This window comes from Salvelinus fontinalis, unplaced genomic scaffold (genome assembly GCF_029448725.1).
Source record: "Salvelinus fontinalis isolate EN_2023a unplaced genomic scaffold, ASM2944872v1 scaffold_0333, whole genome shotgun sequence".
In the NCBI taxonomy this organism is placed as follows: domain Eukaryota; kingdom Metazoa; phylum Chordata; class Actinopteri; order Salmoniformes; family Salmonidae; genus Salvelinus; species Salvelinus fontinalis.
The window spans coordinates 73,174-92,495 of NW_026600542.1; the positions used below are offsets into that span (position 1 = coordinate 73,174).

Sequence of the window (19,322 nt, forward strand, 5' to 3'; positions counted from 1 at the left end):
TGGGACATCCATTATGGTTCATGTAGGAAGAGGGATGAGGTGGCAAACTGGGACATCCATTATGGTTCACGTAAGAAGAGGGATGAGGTGGCAAACTGGGACATTCATTATGGTTAATGTAGGAAGAGGGATGAGGTGGCAAACTGGGACATCCATTATGGTTAATGTAGGAAGAGGGATGAGGTGGCAAACTGGGACATCCATTATGGTTAATGTAGGAAGAGGGATGAGGTGGCAAACTGGGACATCCATTATGGTTAATGTAGGAAGAGGGATGAGGTGGCAAACTGGGACATCCATTATGGTTCATGTAAGAAGAGGGATGAGGTGGCAAACTGGGACATCCACTATGGTTCATGTAGGAAGAGGGATGAGGTGGCAAACTGGGACATCCATTATGGTTAATGTAGGAAGAGGGATGAGGTGGCAAACTGGGACATCCATTATGGTTAATTAGGAAGAGGGATGAGGTGGCAAACTGGGTCATCCATTATGGTTCATGTAGGAAAAGGGATGAGGTGGCAAACTGGGTCATCCATTATGGTTCATGTAGGAAAAGGGATGAGGTGGCAAACTGGGACAGGAAGTGGTCATTTCCTGTTTAGTGAATAATTCCATTTGAGGAAAAGGTGGATAAACCAGTTAGTTAGTTAATTTGTTCATTTGATACTTAGTTTGTTACTTAGTTAGCTAGTTAAAACTGATTTATATCAACTTTATACCAACTACAAACGCAGTGTATATGGTATCTATGTATACCTTCAAGTCCACATGGACTAGTGCAGTACACAGGGAAAAGGGTTTGATTTGGACCAGGCCTTTAGAATCATTATCTCATGTGCAGCTAGTAGATCCAAGGGAAGGCAGAAACAACCATCATTACATTTCACTTCACAACTTCCTGCTACTTACAACTTAACACTGACAGCACTCATTAAAGGTTTTCTTAGCTTAAAACTTTGAGTCACCTCTCCTTACTCCCCCTCTCCTCTTTCTTCCATTCTCTCTCCCTTATCCACCTCCAGGACTGCAACTAAAGCAGAATAACTAACGACAGGGAATGATAGATGAGAGGGGGAGTGAGAAAATGAAAGATGGAGAGATATACAACTCAATGCATCGCCGAAAGGTGTCACGATCGTGTGGCGGATTAACGGACCAAAATGCAGCAGTTGGAAAATAAGCCATCTTCTTTTTATTATGAAGAAGGCAAGAAACGAAAACAAAACACTGACACACTATACAAAACAACAAAACGACCGTGAAGCTACAAACGTCGTGCACACACAGGCTACAAACGTTCTTACATAGACAATTACCCACAACCAATGAGAGCCTATGGCTACCCTAAATAAGGCTCCCAATCAGAGACAACCGAAATCAGCTGTCTCTAATTGGGAACTCATTCAGGTAACCATAGACTCTCCTAGATAACTAACCAACATAGACAACGCTAGACATATACACTCAACAAAAAACCATCTACTACACCCCATAACCCCTTTACCAAATAAACACCCAAAACCAACAAAACATAAACATTCCCCATGTCACACCCTGACCTAACTAAAATAATAAAGAAAACGAAGAATAATAAGGCCAGGGCGTGACATAACCCCCCCCTTGAGGCGCGAACTCCGGGCGCACCATACACAGTCTAGGGGAGGGTCTGGGTGGGCTCCCCTCTACGGTGGCGGCTCCGGCTCTGGTCGTAGTCCCCACGTCACCACAGTACCTAACCACCTCCTAGGCTTCCTCCAACCGACCCCCCTCCACATTAACCCCATTGCATTAAGGGGGAGTTCCGGACTAAGGGACAGCTCCGGACTAAGGACCAGTACCAGGGTAAGGGGCAGTACCAGGGTCAGGGGCAGTACCAGGATAAGGGGCAGTACCAGGGTAAGGGGCAGCACCAGGGTAAGGGGCAGCACCAGGGTAAGGGGCAGCACCAGGGTAAGGGGCAGCTCCAGGGTAAGGGGCAGCTCCGGACTGAGGAATGGCAGCTCCGGACTGAGGGACTGCAGCTCCGGACTGAGGGACGGCCCATGGCTGGCTGACAGATCTGGCTGCTCATGGCTGGCTAACGGATCTGGCTGCTCATGGCTGGCTAACTGATCTGGCTGCTCATGGCTGGCTGACGGATCTGGCTGCTCATGGCTGGCTGACGGATCTGGCTGCTCATGGCTGGCTGACGGATCTGGCTGCTCATGGCTAGCTGACGGATCTGGCTGCTCATGGCTAGCTGACGGATCTGGCTGCTCATGGCTAGCTGACGGATCTGGCTGCTCATGGCTAGCTGACGGATCTGGCTGCTCATGGCTAGCTGACGGATCTGGCTGCTCATGGCTAGCTGACGGATCTGGCTGCTCATGGCTAGCTGACGGATCTGGCTGCTCATGGCTAGCTGACGGATCTGGCTGCTCATGGCTAGCTGACGGATCTGGCTGCTCATGGCTAGCTGACGGATCTGGCTGCTCATGGCTGGCTGACGGATCTGGCTGCTCATGGCTGGCTGACTGATCTGGCTGCTCCTGTCTGGTTGGCGGCTCTGGCAGATCCTGTCTGGTTGGCGGCTCTAGCGGCTCCTGTCTGGCTGGCGGCTCTAGCGGCTCCTGTCTGGCTGGCGGCTCTAGCGGCTCCTGTCTGGCTGGCGGCTCTAGCGGCTCCTGTCTGGCGGACGGCTCAGTGGGCTCATGGCAGACGGGCGGCTTTGCAGGCTCATGGCAGACGGGCGGCTTTGCAGGCTCATTGCAGACGGATGGCTCAGATGGCGCTGGGGAGACGGATGGCTCAGATGGCGCTGGGGAGACGGATGGCTCAGATGGCGCTGGGGAGACGAGCAGTTCAGTCAACGCTGTGCAGAAGGCAGACTCCTGCCGGCTGAGGCGCACTGTAGGCCTGGTGCGTGGTGCCGGGACTGGTGGCACCGGGCTGGGGACACGCATCTCAGGGCTAGTGCGGGGAGCAGCAACAGGACGCACAGGACTCTGGGGACACACAGGAGGCTTGGTGCGTGGTTTAGACACTGGTGGTAAAGGGCTGGAGACACGCACCATATAGCTAGTGCGTGGAGGAGGCACTGGTGGTACTGGATTGGGGCGGGGAGGTGGCGCCGGAAATACCGGACCGTGCAGGCGTACTGGCTCCCTTGAACGCCGAGCCTGCCCAACCTTACCTGGTTGTATGCTCCCCGTCGCCTGACCAGTGCGGGGAGGTGGAATGACCCGCACCGGCCTATGTAGGCGAACCGGGGACACCATGCGTAAGGCTGGTGCCATGTACGCCGGCCCGAGGAGACGCACTGGTGACCAGATGCGTTGGGCCGGCTTCATGACATACGGCTCAACGCTCAGTCTAGCCCGGCCGATACGTGGAGCTGAAATGTACCGAACCGGGCTATGCACGCGTACAGGAGACACCGTGCGCTCTACTGCGTAACACGGTGTCTGCCCGTACTCCCGCTCTCCACGGTAAGTACAGGGAGTAGGCGCAGGTTTCCTACCTGACTTCGCCACACTCCCTTTAAGGCCCCCCCCAAGAAATTTTTGGGGTGTACTCACGGGTTTCCAGCCTTGTCTCCGTGCTGCCTCCTCATATCGCCTCCTCTCGGCTTTCGCTGCCTCCAGCTCTTCACGAGGGAGGCGATATTCTCCAGGTTGATCCCAAGGTCCATCTCTTTCCAATTCGTCCTCCCAACTCCAGAGATCCTGTGTAGGTAGGTCCTGTTGCCGCCTTCCATGCCGCTTGGTCCTATGGTGGGTAATTCTGTCACGATCGTGTGGCGGATTAACGGACCAAAATGCAGCAGTTGGAAAATAAGCCATCTTCTTTTTATTATGAAGAAGGCAAGAAACGAAAACAAAACACTGACACACTATACAAAACAACAAAACGACCGTGAAGCTACAAACGTCGTGCACACACAGGCTACAAACGTTCTTACATAGACAATTACCCACAACCAATGAGAGCCTATGGCTACCCTAAATAAGGCTCCCAATCAGAGACAACCGAAATCAGCTGTCTCTAATTGGGAACTCATTCAGGTAACCATAGACTCTCCTAGATAACTAACCAACATAGACAACGCTAGACATATACACTCAACAAAAAACCATCTACTACACCCCATAACCCCTTTACCAAATAAACACCCAAAACCAACAAAACATAAACATTCCCCATGTCACACCCTGACCTAACTAAAATAATAAAGAAAACGAAGAATAATAAGGCCAGGGCGTGACAAAAGGCCTGTTTCTCTCCTCTCTTTCCTTTCTTTCTTACTTCCTTTTTCTCTCGCTCGCTCTATCTTTTTGGAGGAACTGAAAAATTCTGAGAAAGTAAATGGGGTTTAGATTAAAATTTGAAATGATTGATGGAGAGATAGAGAGAAAGACAGACAGATACGGAGAGAGAAAGAGAGAGACAGAAAGATAAAGAGAGAGACAGACAGATACCGAGAGAAAGAGAAAGACAGACAAATACAGAGAGAGAAAGAGAGAGACAGACAGATACAGAGAGAGAAAGAGAGAGACAGACAGATACAGCGAAAGAAAGAAAGACTGACAGATACAGAGAAAGAGAGAGAGACAGACAGATACAGAGAAAGAGAGAAACAGACAGATACAGAGAGAGAGAGAACGGGAGAGACAGACAGATACAGAGAGAGAAAGAGAAAGACAGACATAAAGAGAGAGAAAGAAAGAGACAGACAGACAGATACAGAGAGAGAAAGAGAGAGAGACAGATACAGAGAGAAAGAGAGAGACACAGACAGATACAGAGAAAGAGAGAGACAGACAGATACAGAGAGAGAAAGAGGGAGACAGATAGATACAGAGAGAAAGAGAGACAGACAGATACAGAGAGAAACAGAGAGAGACAGACAGATACAGAGAGAAAGAGAGAGACACAGACAGATACAGAGAAAGAGAGAGACAGACAGATACAGAGAGAGAAAGAGGGAGACAGATAGATACAGAGAGAAAGAGAGACAGACAGATACAGAGAGAAACAGAGAGAGACAGACAGATACAGAGAGAAAGAGAGAGACAGACAGATACAGAGAGAGAAAAAGAAAGAGAGACAGACAGACAGAGAGAGAAAGAGAGAGAGAGACAGACAGATACAGAGAGAAAGAGAGACAGACAGATACAGAGAGAGAAAGAGGGAGACAGTTAGATACAGAGAGAGAAAGAGAGAGAGAGACAGATACAGAACGAGAAAGAGAGACAGACAGATACAGAGAGAGAAAAAGAAAGAGAGACAGACAGACAGATAGAGAAAGAGAGAGAGAGACAGACAGATACAGAGAGAAAGAGAGACAGACAGATACAGAGAGAGAAAAAGAGGGAGACAGTTAGATACAGAGAGAGAGAGAGAAAGAGAGAGAGACAGACAGATACAGAGAGAAAGAGAGACAGACAGTTAGATACAGAGAGAGAAAGAGAGAGAGAGACAGATACAGAACGAGAAAGAGAGACAGACAGATACAGAGAGAGAAAAAGAAAGAGAGACAGACAGACAGATAGAGAAAGAGAGAGAGAGACAGACAGATACAGAGAGAAAGAGAGACAGACAGATACAGAGAGAGAAAAAGAGGGAGACAGTTAGATACAGAGAGAGAGAGAGAAAGAGAGAGAGACAGACAGATACAGAGAGAAAGAGAGACAGACAGATACAGAGAGAGACAGACAGATACAGAGAGCGAAAGAGAGACAGACAGATACAGAAAGAGAAAAAGAAAGGGAGAGACAGACAGACAGATAGAGAGAGAGACAGACAGATACAGAGAGAGAAAGAGGGAGACAGTTAGATACAGAGAGAGCGAGAAAGAGAGAGACAGACAGATACAGAGAGAGAAAGAGAGACAGACAGATACAGAGAGAGAGACAGACAGATACAGAGAGAGAAAGATGGAGACAGACAGATACAGAGAGAGAAAGAGAGACAGACAGATACAGAGAGAGAAAGAGAGACAGACAGATACAGAGAGAGAAAAAGAAAGAGAGAGACAGACAGACAGATAGAGAGAGACAGAGAGATACACAGAGAGATAGAGACAGGCAGATACAGAGAGAGAGAGAGAGAGAGACAGACAGACAGACAGATACAGAGTGTCACGCCCTGACCTTAGAGATCCTTTTCATGTCTCTATTTTGGTTTGGTCAGGGTGTGAGTTGGGGTGGGTATTCTATGTTCTATTATTTGTATTTCTATGTTTTGGCCGGGTAGGGTTCTCAATCAGGAACAGCTGTCTATCGTTGTCTCTGATTGAGAACCATACATAGGTAGCCCTTTTTCCCACCTGTATTTGTGGGAAGTTGACTTTGTTTATGGCACATAGCCTTTAGCTTCACGGTTTGTTTTGTAGTGCTTATTGTTTTGTTCGGCGTCTTTTCTAATAAAAAGAGAATGTACGCTCACCACGCTGCGCCTTGGTCCACTTCTTTTGAAGAGAGAGAGAGAGAGAGAGAGAGAGAGAGAGAGAGAGAGAGAGAGAGAGAGAGAGAGAGAGAGAGAGAGAGAGAGAGAGAGAGAGAGAGAGAGAGAGAGAGAGAGAGAGAGAGAGAGAGAGAGAGAGAGAGAGAGAGAGAGAGAGGAGTAGGAGAAGAACAGAGGAGGAGTGACATAGAGCCATTCATACTGTACAGTCGTGGCCAAAAGTTTTGAGAATGACACAAATATTAATTTCCACAAAGTTTGCTGCTTCAGTGTCTTTAGATATGTTTGTCAGATGTTACTATGGAATACTGAAGTATAATTCCAAGCATTTCATAAGTGTCAACGGCTTTTATTGACAATTACATGAAGTTGATGCAAAGAGTCAATATTTGCAGTGTTGACCCTTCTTTTTCAAGACCTCTGCAATCCGCCCTGGCATGCTGTCAATTAACTTCTTGGCCACATCCTGACTGATGGCAGCCCATTCTTGCATAATCAATGCTTGGAGTTTGTCCGAATTTGTAGGGTTTTGTTTGTCCACCCGCCTCTTGAGGATTGACCACAAGTTCTCTATGAGATTAAGGTCTGGCCATGGACCCAACATATCGATGTTTTGTTACCCAAGCCACTTAGTTATCACTTTTGCCTTATGGCAAGGTGCTCCCTCATGCTGGAAAAGGCATTGTTCATCACCAAACTGTTCCTGGATGGTTGGGAGAAGTTGCTCTTGGAGGATGTGTTGGTACCATTCTTTATTCATGGCTGTGTTCTTAGGCAAAATTGTGAGTGAGCCCACTCCCTTGGCTGAGAAGCAACCCCACACATGATTGGTCTCAGGATGCTTTACTGTTGGCATGACACAGGACTGATGGTAGCGCTCACCTTGTCTTCTCCGGACAAGCTTTTTTCCGGATGCCCCAAACAATCGTTAAAGGATTCATCAGAGAAAATGACTTTACTCTAGTCCTCAACAGTCCAATCCCTTTACCTTTTGCAGAATATCAGTCTGTCCCTGATGTTTTTCCTGGAGAGAAGTGGCTTCTTTGCTGCCCTTCTTGACAACAGGCCATCCTCCAAAAGTCTTCACCTCACTTTGCGTGCAGATGCACTCACACCTGCCTGCTGCCATTCCTGAGCAAGCTCTGTACGGTTGTGCTCCGATCCCGCAGCTGAATCAACTTTAGGAGACGGTCCTGGCGCTTGCTGGACTTTCTTGCGCACCCTGAAGCCTTCTTCACAACAATTGAACCACTCTCCTGGAAGTTCTTGATGATCTCATAAATGGTTGATTTAGGTGCAATCTTACTGGCAGCAATATCCTTGCCTGTGAAGCTCTTTTTGTTCAAAGCAATGATGACGGCACGTGTTTCCTTGCAGGCAACCATGGTTGACAGAGGAAGAACAATGATTCCAAGCACCACCCTCCTTTTGAAGCTTCCAGTCTGTTGTTCGAACTCAATCAGCATGACAGAGTGATCTCCAGCCTTGTCCTCGTCAACACTCACACCTGTGTTAACGAGAGAATCACTGACATGATGTCAGCTGGTCCTTTTGTGGCAGGGCTGAAATTCAGTGGGGATGTTTTGGGGGATTCAGTTCATTTGCATGGCAAAGAGGGACTTTGCAATTAATTGCAATTTATCTGATCACTCTTCATAACATTCTGGAGTATATGCAAATTGCCACCATACAAACTGAGGCAGCAGACTTTGTGAAAATTAATATTTGTGTCACTCTCAAAACGTTTGGCCACGACTGTAGAGCCTGGATGGATGGATTGTGTTCTTTCTGTCAGAGTAACGTCTTGCAGAAAGTGATCTGGTTCCCTGACTGACGTACAGATCCTCCAAGAAGAGACACTAATATCCTGGGATGACACTAATGCCGAAGCGTTGGTGATTTACCCAATAAATGACTGGGAGTTTATATATGGAGTGTGCGACGTTCTTTATTTGCAAGTTACAAAGAGACAACAACGTAAGCATATACTGTAAATACAGTATGTGAATATACTGTATCAGAATGGGTTTTTTACATTTTTTGTGTTATTCTCAAAAGTTTTTAAATGCATTGTATCTACATTTGTGGTTGTATTGTGTTTTTGAATTGTCAAATAAATCAAACACAAAACAAAATAAAGTAGGCTAAATAGAAATAGAATTGCTAGAACCGGCATCCCCGTTCAAGTCAATGAGACATACTGGTGCACTGGACATAGAATCGGGAATTCTATTTCTATCTCTTGATCATGTATCATACCTGTATTGTAGAGTAACATAAGGTATATACTTCGTGGCCTCTGCAAATACATTCCTCTGCTGCCACCTGCTGTTTCTATGTATAGACAGCAACAGCATAATATATCCGTATATACAACCTCCTTGGCCTTAGAAAAGACAGAGTAGGGTATCAGCTGACCCTACCCCAATCCTAACCATAGTGGGGAAAATGCAAAACTGACCCAAGATCAGTGTCTAGGGGAAACTTCACCCCAGAGCTGTAAAGACACTCCTCTGCTGCCCCCCTATGTCTTCCTGTATTAGTGCTCCTCTCACTAGTTTGGCTGTGACCATGCAGGCCAGACGGGCTCCCCCTTCTGTTGCAGTTCAGCTTGTGCTACTCCGTAGTGAGTGTGTGATAGGGTGCGTTCCAATAACATCTCCCTTCTCCTGAAGTGTACACTTGTTCACTAGTTCCCACAAATCCCCCCCACAACCACCACACACAAAAAAAATGATACTACTATCACTTTTCATACCCTTTTTACATGTATTTCGTAATTTGACCACTTAGGGGCACCATTGTAACATGAACGGTATGCGTAATTGTATGCCATGCGTAATGGTGCTAGAGGGGTCATGTTAAAAATAAATCGTTATTTACCTGAATGTAATGACAATAAATCATTGTGTTGTCAACATGATACAATTGAGTCCTTTCCTACACAACAAAACAACCTCCCAACTATTTTTGGTGAAGTCGCCATTTTGGATACTTGAGACACCCAGCGAGCACACTGATTGGTCGATTACATGCGGAGTCCTCGTACCTGGATCACCATCCCGTGCTAAACGGCAGCATTTCCACAGCATTCGCTTGATTAGGCTACTCAGTGAGAAAGGCCCCCATCTTAGACCACTCTTCAAGAGCTGCGCTCTGGTAATGACAGCCCCAGTCAAAACTCGTTGATTTCTAGCGAGGGAGGTGCTATTACGCACCAAACGAGTGCCCTATCCAATTATCTGGAAACGCGGCTTGTGTTGTAATTGAATCCTTATTCCCCAACCGGTTGTTATGGATGGAGGTCGAGAGAGGGGTTAGTTAGTGCCTGTTGCTCTTTCCTGGTGCAGCATGTTGCACGGGGGGTCTCTCGCTTCATCAGTCCTCAGGATGGGCAGTTGGAGGGATTGAGGACGCTGCGCCGCCAACAACAATAATTCACTCGTTTTTGGAGAGACGATACGGCTAGCAGATATCTTGGCTCCACCAAGCAATACGTTCGCCTGGGTCGATAATTTAGGCTATTTTTAGGAGGAGTTTGCCTTTATTACACGTGAAGTTCAATGCTGGAATGTAATTTTTAATACGGAGTGTTTTCTTGTGTTTGGAGCGATTTTGTGTGTGAAGAACCTGCAGAGCAACTTTTGGAACAAATTACGCATATGAAGAGGATGGGGTTTTACATGTAGAGTGAAAGTTTCGCTCTGCGCTCTGTTGGGTCATTATTGTATTACTTTTTTTCTGCTTTGCTAACCATATTCAAGAACGAAACAGGTTTAAAGTCCTGGACTGCAGGAGAAATGGCCAGTGAACTGAAACCACGGCTTTGTATCATGACAAAGAGTGAGAACGGGTATGGGTTTCACTTGCACGGTGAGAAGGGGAAGAACGGCCAGTACATTCGCAAAGTTGAGCCCGCGTCGTCAGCCGAAGCTTCGGGTCTGCGCCCGGGGGACCGTGTCATTGAGGTGAACAGGGGAAATGTGGAGAAAGATACGCACCATCAAGTGAGTATAGCACATCACGAACTGTCCAACTCCATCCGATTTTCTCTGTCAGTGGACTACATCGACATGTTTAATATGCGCCAGCAGTATACCACTGCTGGCTTGCTTCTGAAGCTAAGCAGTGTTGGTCCTGGTCAGTCCCTGGATGGGAGACCAGATGCTGCTGCAAGTGGTGTTGGAGGGCCAGTAGGAGGCACCCTTTCTTCTGGTCTAAAGAAAATGCCACAGGGCAGTAATTGGGGACATTGCCCTGTGTAGGGTGCTGTCTTTCGGATGGGACGTTAAACAGGTGTCCCGACTCTCTGTGGTCACTAAAGATCCCATGACACTTATCGTAAGAGTAGAGGTGTTTACCCTGGTGTCCTGGCAAAGTTCCCAATCTGGCCCTCAAACCATCATGGCCACCTAATCATCCCCAGTTTACAATTGGCTCATTCATCCCCCCTCCTCACCCCTGTAACTATTCCCCAGGTCGTTGCTGTAAATGAGAACGTGTTCTCAGTCAACTTACCTGGTAAAATAAGGGTTAAATAGATGTTATGAGCCTAGTGTTTCAGTAATGATATTGTCATGAAAGTGACAGACAGAGAAGGACACGGAGGGGTGAGCTACTGTATCATCCATTGGCGTTCAAAACGTTGAAGGAGCACTTGACATTTGATTTGATACTTATTCACGACACCATTCATATGGTTTTATAAGCTTATTATACCTGTATAAAATAATCATAGTATACAACAATGGACAATACCAAAATACACCATTACTTTAGCTCCCCTAAAAAACTCAGTATTACCCCATGGAGTGGCATAATAGAAATCATACCAAAACCCCTAACAACTTTTCCAGGTTAAAATATCCACTTTTTTACGACTAGACACTGTAAGACACAGTGCATGGTTACATGGCACTCTAACCAAGTTGTTTAGTCTAGAATGTTCTATGGTCTGTGAGAATAAGCAGACAGTCTAGACTTCCTTTCAGAAGTTACTGGAAGACATCACACATCTCCCTATCATCAGCTGCTGAGACTGCCTGATCACACACACCACACACACACACACTCACACTGCTGTGTTGATAGTGATCTGAGTTCTTAGTGAATGGCTGTGGTGTATCTCTGATGGGCAATGGCAGCCTGAAGATGAGACAAACACACCTAAAGCAGACATAGCGGGCATGAGATTGAAGTGGAGCCAATCTATTCCAGTGATGCAGGATGTCTGAAATGGCTGTCATCATGTTAGTTGCATGTCAGCGTGTATCACCTCTGACATTGTGACCCAGGATGAGACATATAGTAAGCCCTGCACTGTAAATGTGTAACACGTTGGTTCGGTGAGCCACACTCGCATGATGAGGAACCTAGCCTGAGACCTTGTCTGAGACCTTTATAAGACCTAATACTTATAGACTTTAGCTCAGTGGGCTAACACAGTCTTGTGGCGCCCATGCAGGAGACCTGGGATCAAAACCTGGTTAGTCACGTGTACTCCAATGGGTATGCAATCAATCTGGACCTCATAACCAACTGTTGTATAAATCTCCAGAGTTCCAGACGTCCTCGTTGTGTTTATATCCCAAACCCTTCCTCCCTAGTCCCTTACCCCATGCCACTCAGCAGTAAGTCATCACTGGCGGAGACAGACGTCTACTGGGATGTCTGGGACAAGGGAGACCCACTTTAGACACTTCAATAAAGAGGCTGACATGATGTAGGGTCCAGATACTGTAGAGAGTGTTGTGTTTCTGTCTCCCATCACCCCCTAGTCCCTGTAGTTCACTACTTCCTTATCATGTCAATTATCATGTTATTACTCTCATTCTCTTTCTCTCCCTATCTTACGCTTTCATCCTCTGTTCCATTCAAAGGGCTTTATTGGCATGGGAAACATATGTTTATATTGCCAAAGTGTAACGACCTGGGTGTCGGGGGATGTGAAGTCAGACGCAGGAACAGCAGAGATTCAATACGTTGATTCTTTAATGCCCAACTGGCAAACAAAATGTCCAACACGGACTTACTGGGTGTCATAAACAACTGTCCAAAAACAAGGGAGACAAACCCAGTCCACAATACATAAACCACTCCCCGAAATCCAAAGCTACAAACGAACAATCCCGCACAAAGAAGCGTACGGGCTGGCTGACTAATAAAGCCACACTAATTACCAATGACCTAAACCCAGGTGATACAAATAAACACATAAGGAGGGGGAGGAAAAAGAGTCAGTGGCAGCTAGTAGGCCGGTGACGACGACCGCCGAGCGCCACCCGAACGGGAAGGAGAGCCTGCCTCGGTTGAAGTCGTGACACAAAGCAAGTGAAATAGATAATAAACAATAGAGTAATATATACAATAAAAAAATGAACAGTAACACACAAGTTTCAAAGGAATATACACATTTCAAATGTCATATTATGGCTATGTACAATGTTATAATGATGTGCAATAATGATCTCCCTCTCCCCACAGGTGGTGCAGAGGATCAAGGCGGTGGAGCATGAGACCAGGCTGCTGGTGGTAGACCGGGAGACAGACGAGTACCTCCGCAGCCTGCGCCTCGTCTGCACCGAGGAGATGGCTGTCCGTCTGGGGGGACCCACCTCTGTGTCCCCTGACTCATCCCCAGCCTCACCGCCCCCCTCCTCGCCCTCGGCCTCCTCACCCGCGGCCAAGAGAGAGAACGGCTCCGTGTCCAAGCTGCCCGCCACCCTGACCAGAGAGGTACCCAAGCCCACGCGAAGGTCTCCGTCGCGGGCCGCCAAGAAGGTGCGTACCCCCTCGGTTGAGACTCAATGGATGTTTACTCTGTAGAGCTGTTGTGGTGGGTTAGTGGGTTAGTGCTGCGCTGGAACAAAAGCTTCCACATGCACAAACACACACCAGAGACCACCAGCTGACATAGATAAATGCTTTTTACACTGGAGTCGGGCTGTGTTCTTGACTTAGTGCAGGGCTGGAACAAAATCCAGCACTCATATTGCACATCAGATATGGACTGAAGGCTCCTGGATCAGGGGATGGTATTTTGGGGATTATGGCTAAAGTTAGGGGATGTTCGAGAGAACATACAGTACTTACTTAGGACTTTCAATTCCTTATGGAATTACACGCTTCCAATCTCTTCCAAACTCTTCTGTCCTGCACCATTCCTTCAAGGTGTTGCTAAGTCAACCCCACTTTCTTCATGTCTTGTTCTGTGTCACCCCTCCAGGTGTTATTGGGTCTTCCTCTCTTGCTTTCACCCTGTGGGTTCCAGGTAAGATCGAGTTCAAGGTTAGCTCAAGAGTAGCTAAACCAAAACTGCTATCTGCTATCTGCTCAGTACCCTGCTGTCACAGTGTGCTGGTATTTGAATGTGGGTCAGCATTCTCTCGCTGTAGCAGCCAGAGAAGCAAGATGTATAACATCTGATTGCCTTTAGTCACAGATCTAGGGTCAGTGTATCTTCCCCAAATCATAACCTCCACTATTAGGGGAAGACATATAAATTGACCTTAGATCTGTGTCTAAGGATGACTCTGTCCTATACCCGCTGAGATCTAATTACCTGGGTCTTGTTTTTCGAGCTGGCTGACTGAGCTCCAACCTGATCTGATGGCCTAGATTAGACCTGTCCTCTATTTGAGGGGAGCCCTGTCCAAGACCTGTCAACACACAGTAGTAACAATGTGTGTGTGTGTGCGTGCGTGCGTGCGTGCGTGCGTGCGTGCGTGCGTGAGTGTGTGTGTGTGTGTGTGTGTGTGTGCGTGTGTGTGTGTGTCAGATGGCAGGATTGGTTCCAGACTTCTTGTAGTTGTAGTGGTCAGAAAGGCACTCAAAGGTCAAGGGTCATTACATCACAGTGGTTATGATTCTGACCTAATGGACAATGCAGCAATTCTCCCTGTGCCAAGTACCTCAGTGACATCCTGTGGCTGTAGAAACTACTATCCACACAGTATTACAGTAGATCTCAGAGTAGAAGTGCTGAGCTAGGATCAGTTTAGTGTTTTAGATCATAATAAATAAATAACAATAAATAAGATGGATGGACAGGGGGACCCGATCCTAGATCAGCACTCCTACTCTGTAAGGCTTTATGAATAGGGACCCTTGGGTGAACATGTTCTAGTGAATGGTTATATGTGCAGATGTCTGAAATATGATAGCCCTGGCTTATAGCCCTGGGCTGAAAACAGTTTGTTTTCTCAAATCTAGTTCAAGTATTGCATGTTGATTTGGAAAACATTTCCGTTGGGTCCCTGTCTTCCTGACAATCTACTCTGCTTTAGTTTTCATCTGCAAGATGAGGCTTCTCTGCTTCTGTTTCATGCATTCAACAGAACATGTGTTTTCACTTACGCTCGTCTTGCCAATTGGTGCACGATGCAGAACCCTTATTTCTACATAAGCACTGACAAGGCCAATCAGTGTGTGTGTGTGTGTGTGTGTGGGTGGGGTGGGGGGGGCTGTGGTGCGTGTGGTGTATGTGTGCGTGCAGTGCAGTGTGTGTGTGTGTGTGTTTAGCCTTTGCTCAGCTGCGATCGCTTTGTGAGCCGTGGAGAGAAATCCCAGCAGCCTGAGGGGCCAGAAGGCCTAACTAAGCTCAGGAAATGTATCTCTCTCTCTCTCTCTCTCCCCCCCCCCACACACCCCTCCCTCTCTCTCTCTCAGTCTCTCTCTGCCCAAGCTTGCCTGAAGAGAACATAAAATACACAGAGATCCCAGAAACAAATCCTTTCCAAGTGGAGAGGAGGAAAGGAGAGGAAAGGACTGAGTTTGGGAAACCCTGCACAACAGCCAGTCAGTGGGCCAGTGTAGGGTAGTGTGGATGTCTGGAGGACACACACACACTCTCATGTATGCACGGCACGCACACTCACACTCTCATGTATGCACGACACGCACACACATACTCTCATGTATGCACGGCACGCACGCTCACACTCATGTATGCACGGCACGCACGCTCACACTCATGTATGCACGGCACGCACACACACACTCTCATGTATGCACGGCACGCACGCTCACACTCATGTATGCACGGCACGCACACACACACTCTCATGTATGCACGGCACGCACGCTCACACTCTCATGTATGCACGGCACGCACACTCACACTCTCATGTATGCACGGCACGCACACACACTCTCATGTATGCACGGCACGCACGCTCACACTCTCATGTATGCACGGCACGCACACACACTCTCATGTATAAACGGGACGCACGCTCACACTCTCATGTATGCACGGCACGCACGCTCACACTCTCATGTATGCACGGCACGCACACTCACACTCTCATGTATGCACGGCACGCACACACACTCTCATGTATGCACGGCACGCACGCTCACACTCTCATGTATGCACGGCACGCACACACACTCTCATGTATGCACGGCACGTACGCTCACACTCTCATGTATGCACGGCACGCACACTCACACTCTCATGTATGCACGGCACGCACGCTCACACTCTCATGTATGCATGCACACACACACACTCTCATGTATGCACGGCACGCACGCTCACACTCATGTATGCATGCACACACACACACTCTCATGTATGCACGGCACGCACGCTCACACTCTCATGTATGCACGGCACGCACACTCACACTCTCATGTATGCACGGCACGCACACTCACACTCTCATGTATGCATGCACACACACACACACACTCATGTATGCACGGCACGCACACTCACACTCTCATGTATGCACGGCACGCACGCTCACACTCTCATGTATGCACGGCACGCACACTCACACTCTCATGTATGCACGGCACACACACACACACACTCTCATGTATGCACGGCACACACACACACACACTCTCATGTATGCACGGCACACACACACACACACTCTCATGTATGCACGGCACACACACACACACACTCTCATGTATGCACGGCACACACACACACACACTCTCATGTATGCACGGCACACACACACACACACACTCTCATGTATGCACGGCACACACACACACTCACACTCTCATGTATGCACGGCACACACACACACACACTCTCATGTATGCACGGCACGCACGCTCACACTCTCATGTATGCACGGCACGCACGCTCACACTCTCATGTATGCACGGCACGCACACACTCACACTCATGTATGCACGGCACGCACGCTCACACTCTCATGTATGCATGCACACACACACACTCTCATGTATGCACGGCACGCACGCTCACACTCATGTATGCACGGCACGCACGCTCACACTCATGTATGCACGGCACGCACACTCACACTCTCATGTATGCACGGCACGCACACTCACACTCTCATGTATGCATGCACACACACACACACACTCATGTATGCACGGCACGCACACTCACACTCTCATGTATGCACGGCACGCACACTCACACTCTCATGTATGCACGGCACGCACGCTCACACTCTCATGTATGCATGCACACACACACACACACTCATGTATGCACGGCACGCACACTCACACTCTCATGTATGCATGCACACACACACAAAATCTCATGTATGCACGGCACGCACACTCACACTCTCATGTATGCACGGCACACACACACACACACACTCTCATGTATGCACGGCACACACGCTCACACTCTCATGTATGCACGGCACACACGCTCACACTCTCATGTATGCACGGCACACACGCTCACACTCTCATGTATGCACGGCACGCACACTCACACTCTCATGTATGCACGGCACACACACACACACACACTCATGTATGCACGGCACGCACGCACACTCACACTCTCATGTATGCACGGCACACACACACACACACACTCATGTATGCACGGCACGCACGCACACTCACACTCTCATGTATGCACGGCACGCACACACACACTCTCATGTATGCACGGCACGCACACACACACTCTCATGTATGCACGCACACACACACACTCATGTATGCACGGCACACACGCTCACACTCTCATGTATGCACGGCACGCACACTCACACTCTCATGTATGCACGGCACGCACGCACACTCACACACTCATGTATGCACGGCACGCACCCTCACACTCTCATGTATGCACGGCACGCACACACACACTCTCATGTATGCACGCACACACACACACTCATGTATGCACGGCACGTACACACACACACTCATGTATGCATGGCACGCACACACACACACACACACACACACACACACACACACACATGTATGCACGGCACGCACACACACACACACACACACACACACACACACACACACACACACTCATGTATGCACGGCACGCACACACACACTCTCACGTAGGACTAGGGTCCTGCAGCTGGACATGCCTATGGTAATGTGTAACAAGCATTGGGTGGACGAGGAGGAGATATTTCCTGTTTCATCACAAAGGGATCATAGTGTGTTTGTGTGATATGTGCGTGCATGCGTGTGTCCACTCTAATCCACAGAGCTAAAATAATGTATTTATTTGTTGATATAGTATAGCTGGTGGCCAGGACTCATTATAAAATAATAAGGGGACAGTATCCGGTCTGCAGCCTTTAGCTGACCCCAATGCCTGTACTCTGTGTGTCCCAACTGAGAGTCCATGTTTTATAAGAGATGGATTTCAGTCTAGATATGCAATATAAAACATGGGCCATGCATCAGTAACTTCCGTTGCAGACTCCAGAGGCTGACGTAGAGTGAGCGGGGGGGGGGTACGACTGGAACGTCCCTCCTAGCTGTCAGTACCAGCCGTCTGTCTCACACCCTGTCTCCCACACACGTCTGTTTTCCCGCCTTGGCCTCCGCTGTGGTCCGTAAAACAGACGTATAAACGTCTGACCAGCTGGATGGATGGGGGACAGGGAGGGAGGGGCTCTGTAGCAGGGCAGCTGCTCAGTCTTTCACAGGATGGCTACTCAACCACAGTTTTAGATGTGACTGTTTTGGCTACTCAGTTATCTAGAACACGAACGGACCTCTCTTTTCCTCTCCTCTCTACTGTGTATGCAGTGAGCCCAGTTAGCTACAGTAAGTGTTGTCAGGGCAGCCAGACTCCTAGGGTTACCTTGAATTCCAGGACTTCCTGGGGGGAGGAGTCGAGGGAGGAGCTGAGGGATTAGGCTCCAGTCTGCAGCCCAGTCTGTTCTGAGGCTGGAAAGTAGTGCAGGCAGCGCCTCCACAGACCCCCTGTCACCAACCATAATCACTAACACATTGACCTAATGTGTGTGTGTGTGTGTGTGTGTGTGTGTGTGTGTGTGTGTGTGTGTGTGTGTGTGTGTGTGTGTGTGTGCGTGTGCGTGTGTGTGTGTGTGTGTATTACTGCCTGTGTAAGTGGGTGTATGCATGCTTGTCTGTATGTCCACGTGCCACCTTTTGCATCGGTGCGTCTGTGTGTGTAGAAGTTATACGATTCTCACTGGGGTTTTCTGGGTTTTATCTCCCTTCATCTTCTGTTTCCCTGCATTCCTCTACTGTTTACACTCCTGTAGATTTGAGAGACAGCTAAGAGAGTCCAGAAGAAGAGATTGACTCAGAACCAACTGATGTCAGGCTGTACTGACTGTGTGACTAGCTGTACTGACTGTGTGACTGTAGCTGTACTGACTGAGTGACTGTACTGGCTGTGGGACTGTAGCTGTACTGACAGTGTGACTGTACTGGCTGTGGGACTGTAGCTGTACTGACTGGGTGACTGTACTGGCTGTGGGACTGTAGCTGTACTGACAGTGTGACTGTACTGTAGCTGTACTGTCTGAGTGACTGTAGCTGTAGCTGTACTGTCTGAGTGACTGTAGCTGTACTGACTGAGTGACTGTACTGGCTGTGGGACTGTAGCTGTACTGACTGGGTGACTG

General features: G+C 48.2%; 1 protein-coding gene across 2 annotated transcripts in view; it reads left to right on the plus strand.

The window, feature by feature from the left end:
• Positions 1–9,328: 9,328 nt before the first annotated feature.
• Positions 9,329–19,322, plus strand: part of LOC129845659 (Na(+)/H(+) exchange regulatory cofactor NHE-RF2-like) — a 62,362-nt gene continuing 52,368 nt past the window's right edge. The window contains exons 1-3 of one of the 2 annotated variants that reach the window (XM_055913527.1): positions 9,329–10,454; positions 12,931–13,227; positions 13,673–13,717. In XM_055913527.1, coding sequence (XP_055769502.1) covers positions 10,248–10,454; positions 12,931–13,227; positions 13,673–13,717 — 549 coding nt within the window. In that variant the 5' untranslated portion in view covers positions 9,329–10,247. The remainder of the gene's footprint in view (positions 10,455–12,930; positions 13,228–13,672; positions 13,718–19,322) is intronic. The other variant, XM_055913528.1, reaches the window with a different exon arrangement.